This window comes from Rosa chinensis, chromosome 1 (genome assembly GCF_002994745.2).
Source record: "Rosa chinensis cultivar Old Blush chromosome 1, RchiOBHm-V2, whole genome shotgun sequence".
NCBI lineage: Eukaryota > Viridiplantae > Streptophyta > Magnoliopsida > Rosales > Rosaceae > Rosa > Rosa chinensis.
This window is the reverse complement of record NC_037088.1, coordinates 58363400-58370877: the sequence shown is the minus strand read 5'-3', so window position 1 is coordinate 58370877 and position 7478 is coordinate 58363400. Positions and strand designations below refer to the sequence as shown.

The following is a 7478-nucleotide window of genomic DNA, read 5'->3' as shown; positions in this document are numbered from 1 at the left end:
GCAAAATCCTTGGAGCTGATAGAGACACTTGGTAGTACAATGTTCTTGCTCTAGTTGAACAATGTTCTTGCTCTAGTTGAATCTGAGTCTCAGCCAGCCCAGAAAAATCATGGATGCTATTTAAGAGTTAAAATTAAAAATCCGATCAAGTCAAAGAAGAGACAAAAGACTCTTAGACGTCTCTGCTTAACATATCCAATTGCATCTCTTTGCCACAATCCGAAGAGTCAGAAGAATCTTACAATATTTAATATTTTAAGTTTTCTGCTTGCGTATTATGATGTTTTTGTACAGTGAATTGGAGAGATTTCTTAAGCACCAAAATTAAATGCATTGGCAAAGGAAATCTCATATAAAGTTTAATTTTGTATTAGAATACTTAGCGTAGTATTGTAAGCAGTAAGCTTATTGAAATAGGTGAGCTTTAATGTTATAATGAGTAGTACCAAGTTTCTTAAGTGCTCGACAGATCTGAGCAGAGAATATATATATATATGTAACTATTCTTCTGACTTGGATTAAATGATATGAACTTGTTATCGTAAAACACCGATTACTAAACTCATCATATTAGTCCAAATAGCGAGGTCATAATCCATAATTTCTGATGATTAGGATTTGATTGAACGTTAAAAATTAAAAAAGAGAAGAAAACCATCCTTAAGATAGATGGATTATTCAAATAAGTTAGGAAAGAAATTACTGAAAAATGAAACTTTTTTAGAAAATTATTATTCGAAAACACGTTGGACTGCGGACTAGTCTTTAGTCGACCACCAGTTGTTTTACTTCCTTCTCCATTTCTTTCTTCCTCCTCTAGATCCTAGGCCGGACACTAGGGATTCGACTTCGCTCTTCCATTTTTCAAATCGCCAGGTAAACTTTTCTCTCACTAATCTCCGAACTCGCATTTCGATTTCATCGTTTTCGTTTCTTGTTTCTGATTTTGATGGATCGCGTGGTCCACACCCGATCTGGTTCCAGAGCAGAGCACAGGTCGAACCTGAAGTTCGCAATTAGGGCTCGCACAGGGTGAGCGAGCGAGGAATCGGATTTGAGGAGCTTCGGGGGTTCGATCTCCGGCGAAATTGAAATCAGGAGCGGAGGAGTACCGGGTAAGTGGCTAAATGAAACTTTGGAATTTGAGTTTGTAGTCTTGGAAATATATGATATCGGAGCACATTTGGCGTCTAAATCAAAATCAGTTCCACTTTCATGAAATAGATGGAGCGAGTTTAGTTTTGGAGCTTAGAAGTGTTTCTTTAGCTTTAAGTTTTTAGTTCAGATTCAAATTCTTAGGTTTAGATGACAATGCGTGATTGAAATTGGCGAAGAATTTATGATTTGAATTATTACTTGTTCAACCGTTCGTAGATATATGAGACATGCCATGAGAAATTGCTTGTAAAGGCGGAAGGTAAAATAGATTTTTCTAGTGTATCTAGACGGCCTATTTACACGAAAAGAAATATACATTAGAGTCTGAGATTCATAGTTATGGTTGTCGCATTGGTTAAAGTGGCACTGAGGGTGGGTGCGGGGCAGCCATGGTTGTTGGAATTTGGTGGTCATTGTTTGTTTATGATATAATTGTGAAAGTATAGAATGCGGATCTTTTTTTTTTTTTTGGGGTTATTTTGTATATCATTTGTTACACATCATTAAGCTTATTTGATATGCTGGTATGCTGATAGGTATCAGTGTCACTACCTCCATACATTGTGAAGGGATGCCTTGCCTATAGTTCATTGCCTTGTCTACATAGAAGTTGGTAAAAACAGTGGGCTCTGTTAATAGGATATTGTTCAAAGATGGGGCGTCTGAAGCTGCAAAGTGGAATCAAGGCAATTGAGGAAGAACCTGAGGAATGTGATGCAACCATTTCTCATAAAGCTACTTTAGCATGCATCATTAATTCAGAAATAGGTTCTGTTTTAGCGGTTATGAGGAGGAATGTGAGATGGGGAGGACGTTATATGTCAGGTGACGATCAGCTTGAACATTCTCTAATCCAGTCACTAAAGGCGCTACGCAAACAAATCTTTTCATGGCAGCATCAGTGGCATACCATCAATCCTACTGTGTATCTCCAGCCATTTTTGGATGTGATTAGATCAGATGAAACTGGTGCACCAATCACTGGTGTCGCTTTGTCATCTGTTTACAATATCTTAACACTTGATGTGATTGATCAGAATTCTGTAAATGTTGACGATGCCATGCACCTGTTAGTTGATGCCATCACTAGCTGTCGATTTGAGGTGACTGATCCTGCATCAGAAGAAGTTGTACTGATGAAGATACTACAGGTTCTTCTGGCTTGCATGAGGAGTAAAGCATCTGTTATGTTGAGTAATCAACATGTTTGCACTATAGTGAACACATGTTTCCGGATAGTTCATCAAGCTGGAACAAAAGGTGAATTATTGCAAAGAATAGCTCGCCACACCATGCACGAACTTGTCAGATGTATTTTCTCACACCTTCCAGACGTTCACAACACCGAAAGTGCATTGGTAAATGGAAACAATACTGTCAAGCGAGAGGTACTACTACTATTAACATTGACAAGTTTTATAAGTCTTAGCCCAGTAGTGACCTGTTGATTATGGAGGCTGAAATAATAAATTTAGTCTTGCAGATCTTAATCCTTTCTTAACAAATATGTGGCTGTCTTTCCTGTGCAGATTGCAGGAGTTAATAATGAGTATGCTTTTGGGAGTAGACAATTAGAGAACGGAAACATAAATTCTGAGTATGATCTTCAACAATTATCCACATATCCCGCCTCGAATGGTTCCTCTGGTCTGGTAGCATCTGGGATCGATGAAAATACAATTGGGGCTTCTGGCGGGAAGGAGGCTGTTCAATACGACCTGCAACTAATGACTGAGCCATATGGGGTCCCTTGCATGGTGGAAATATTTCACTTTCTTTGTTCTTTGTTAAATGTTTCTGAGCATATGGGAATCGGTCCCAGATCTAATACTATAGCATTTGACGAAGATGTGCCTCTTTTCGCCTTGGTTTTAATCAATTCAGCTATAGAGTTGGGTGGGGCCTCCATTCAGCATCACCCCAAGTTATTGAATTTGGTTCAGGATGAATTGTTTCGGAATCTGATGCAATTTGGCCTATCAACTAGTCCACTTATTCTTTCAATGGTTTGCAGCATTGTTCTTAATTTGTATCACCATCTGCGCACTGAACTTAAACTTCAGCTCGAGGCTTTCTTTTCCTGTGTGATATTGAGACTTGCACAAAGCAAGTATGGAGCTTCTTATCAACAGCAGGAGGTTGCTATGGAGGCTCTTGTTGACTTCTGCAGGCAGAAAAGTTTCATGGTGGAGATGTACGCTAACTTGGACTGTGACATAACTTGCAGTAATGTATTTGAAGAACTTGCTAATCTGTTGTCAAAGAGTGCATTCCCTGTTAATTGCCCTTTGTCTTCAATTCACATTCTTGCTTTGGATGGTCTTATTGCCGTCATTCAAGGAATGGCAGAAAGGGTAGGGAATGGATCAGTAAGTTCTGCGCATACTCCAGTGAATCTGGAAGAGTATACTCCATTCTGGATGGTGAAATGTGACAACTACAGCGATCCTAATCATTGGGTTCCATTTGTTCGCCGGAGGAAGTACATAAAGAGGAGATTGATGATCGGAGCCGATCATTTTAACCGTGACCCAAAGAAAGGGTTGGAGTTCCTCCAAGGAACTCATCTCTTGCCTGATAAACTTGATCCTCAAAGTGTGGCCTGCTTTTTCAGGTATACAGCTGGGCTAGACAAGAATCTTGTTGGGGATTTTTTGGGAAATCATGATGAGTTTTGTGTTCAGGTTCTTCACAAATTTGCTGGTACCTTTGATTTCCAAGATATGAATTTGGATACTGCACTCCGCCTTTTCTTGGAGACGTTTCGTTTGCCTGGAGAATCACAAAAGATACAACGGGTTCTTGAAGCATTCTCAGAGAGATACTACGAGCAATCACCTCTAATTCTAGCAAACAAGGATGCTGCTCTTCTGTTATCATATTCAATCATAATGCTCAATACAGATCAGCACAATGTTCAGGTGAAGAAGAAGATGACAGAGGAGGATTTCATTCGGAATAATAGACACATCAATGGAGGCAGTGATCTACCTCGAGATTTCTTGACAGAGCTTTATCACTCAATATGCAAGAATGAGATTCGCACTACTCCAGAACAAGGTGCTGGTTATCCTGAGATGACCCCAAGCCGGTGGATTGATTTGATGCACAAATCCAAGAAAAATGCTCCATTCATTGTATCTGATTCCAGAGCCTACCTAGACCATGATATGTTTGCTATAATGTCTGGCCCTACAATTGCTGCCATCTCTGTGGTATTTGATCACGCAGAACATGAAGAGGTTTATCAAACATGCATTGATGGATTTTTAGCTATTGCAAAGATTTCAGCATGCCACCATCTTGAAGATGTACTAGATGATTTGGTTGTGTCTCTCTGTAAGTTCACAACTCTGTTAAACCCATCATCAGTTGAGGAACCTGTGCTAGCCTTTGGTGATGACACAAAAGCTAGGATGTCAACTGTGACAGTTTTCACCATTGCCAATAGGTATGGTGATTATATTCGCACTGGTTGGAGAAATATTCTGGACTGCATCTTAAGATTGCACAAGCTTGGTCTTCTTCCTGCTCGTGTGGCTAGTGATGCAGCTGATGAGTCAGAGTTTTCTGCTGACGCAGGTCCTGGCAAGCCAATAACAAATTCTTTATCTTCTGTTCACATGCCTACTGTGGGTACTCCTAGGAGATCTTCTGGATTGATGGGTCGGTTTAGTCAGCTCTTATCTCTTGACACAGAGGAGCCGAGATCACAGCCCACTGAACAACAACTTGCTGCTCATCAACGTACCCTTCAGACTATTCAAAAGTGCCACATTGACGGCATATTTACTGAGAGCAAATTTCTGCAGGCTGAATCCTTGTTACAGCTTGCACGTGCATTGATTTGGGCAGCAGGGCGACCGCAGAAAGGGAATAGCTCTCCGGAGGATGAAGATACCGCTGTTTTCTGTTTGGAATTGCTGATTGCTATTACCCTAAATAATAGGGATAGGATTGTGCTTCTTTGGCAGGGTGTGTATGAGCACATATCAAACATTGTTCAGTCAACTGTGATGCCTTGTGCCCTGGTAGAAAAGGCTGTTTTTGGACTTCTTAGAATTTGCCAGCGGCTGCTTCCCTACAAAGAAAACCTTGCTGATGAACTGCTGAGGTCCCTGCAGCTTGTCTTAAAGCTTGATGCTCGGGTCGCCGATGCATACTGTGAGCAAATTACTCTGGAAGTCAGTCGCCTTGTGAAAGCAAATGCCTCTCACATCAGATCCTCGTTAGGGTGGCGCACAATTACATCCCTAATCTCCATCACGGCCCGCCACCCCGAAGCTTCTGAGGCTGGGTTTGACACACTGTCCTTCATTATGTCTGATGGAACCCACTTGTTGCCAGCCAATTATTCTCTATGTGTTGATGCGTCGAGGCAGTTTGCTGAGTCTCGTGTTGGGCAGACAGAGCGATCTGTGATCGCATTAGATCTTATGGCAGGTTCTGTTGATTGTTTGGTAAGGTGGGCCCACGAGGCTAAGCAAGCTACTAATGAGGATGAAGCTGTGAAAATGTCTCAGGATATTGGGGAAATGTGGTTGCGGCTTATTCAGGGGTTGAGAAAAGTTTGTTTGGACCAAAGAGAAGAGGTTAGGAACCATGCTTTGTCATTGTTGCAGAAGTGCTTGACAGAAGTTGATGGGATCCCTCTTCCACAAGGTCTGTGGTTACAGTGCTTTGAACTTGTAATGTTCACAATGCTTGATGACTTGCTTGAAATTGCACAAGGACACTCCCAAAAGGACTACCGGAACATGGAAGGCACACTTATCTCTGCCATGAAGCTCTTGTCCAAAGTGTTTCTGCAGCTACTATCTGACCTGTCACAATTAACAACCTTCTGCAAACTATGGCTGGGTGTTCTCAGTCGAATGGAAAAATATATGAAGGTGAAAGTTAGAGGGAAAAAAAGTGACAAGCTTCAGGACCAAGTACCAGAACTACTTAAGAACACCTTGGTTGTGATGAATTTGAAGGGAGTGCTTGTTCAGAGGAGTGCTTTAGGAGGAGATAGCTTGTGGGAGCTAACATGGTTACATGTAAACAACATTTCTCCATCCTTGCAATCAGAGGTTTTCCCTGATCAAACTTTGGAGCAGTCAGAGACCAAGACAGGCGAAACTGGGGGAAGCCTAGTATCTGATGAAGCGGGTAAAGTAGCTCCAACTGAAACGATGTCCTCTGAAGTTTCTGGCACTGGAGGTTAGCATGTTGTGAAGTTGGCAGCTCGAACTGTTCTTCTTAAGGCATGTTAATATGCATGCTTGATCATGAGTCAGTGAGTAGTTATTAGGAGGTGTTCTGTTCTGAATATGATGCTATAGATACCAGCAGATGACATTTTGTTTGTAGAACTGCTATATGTGGATTAGGATTTAGCAGAGAGGGAACCGATATACTAGTCGTTTAAAAACCTGAGAACTCGAAGATTGCTTATTTCTTTATACTCGTCTTCATCTTCTTCGAAAGTTCTCGTCATCTTTACCTCCAGATAACTTTGTTGCAGTGTTATGTTCCCCGGATGGTATTGGTTTTCTCTAAAAGATTGTATATCTGTCAGTTTTCTTGCCTTCTAGTAGGTTGCCAGTGAATCCGTCTATATTTTTGTATTGCCTTGTAACCTTGTTCATCAATGTACAGAACTCCAGATTTACTTTTAAGTAGTAGGTTTACTCGGCATGGAAACTAAAATCATGCCATGCTTGACATGGATAAATTGCTGTATCGTGGTTTGCAGATTGTTGGTTATTCTAGTGATGTGGTACGATGAAGTGATGACTTTTGCAAAGTTGGGATCTTATTATGTAGTCATTGTCCTGCAGTTTAAAAAATTCAACCCTGCTCATCATTGGAGTACTGTCATCGAGTTTCAAAATCATTGTATGAGATTATACTGTAGAAAGCTTTTCTTACTGGGTTTTCAAATTTCATGTTAGTTGAAATAACCATGCGTTTTCTTATTTTTGGATTTTTATGGACAATTTGTCGTTTTTTTTTTTGGTATTAATGTAAATAAATTATTTTTCTTCCAAAGTACAATGGCTTGATACAATTTGAGTTTGATGTGTGTTTAACTATATTTCTGCTTATGGATTCGTTAGATGGTAAGTAAAGGTTGAACTTTCGTATGTTTTCACTCTATCAACTCATAGAACTGGTACTCTTTGCTCTTTAGGTTTTCTTCTTCTAAGAGTATATTTATGATTTTAAGTTGTCTGTGAATGTTTATGGTTCATATATTTGATCATCGTTACCTAAACTTGTTACAATCAAATTTGTCTTCAGATTCATCCCGCAATAGGATAAATCAAGGCAAA

General features: G+C 40.3%; 1 protein-coding gene across 2 annotated transcripts; it reads left to right on the top strand.

Annotated features, from left to right (window-relative positions):
• Nucleotides 1–732: 732 nt before the first annotated feature.
• Nucleotides 733–6949, top strand: LOC112182803 (ARF guanine-nucleotide exchange factor GNOM). Of its 2 annotated transcripts, none has more exons than XM_024321350.2 (4): nt 733–876; nt 990–1115; nt 1695–2546; nt 2688–6949. In XM_024321350.2, the coding sequence occupies exons 3-4, from the start codon at nt 1812–1814 to the stop codon at nt 6366–6368; spliced, it is 4416 nt and encodes a 1471-aa protein (XP_024177118.1). In that variant the 5' UTR covers nt 733–876; nt 990–1115; nt 1695–1811; the 3' UTR covers nt 6369–6949. The 2 variants fall into 2 exon arrangements, with proteins under 2 accessions (XP_024177118.1, XP_024177117.1); XM_024321349.2 differs by having other exon boundaries at nt 985–1115.
• The last annotated feature ends 529 nt before the right edge of the window (nt 6950–7478 follow it).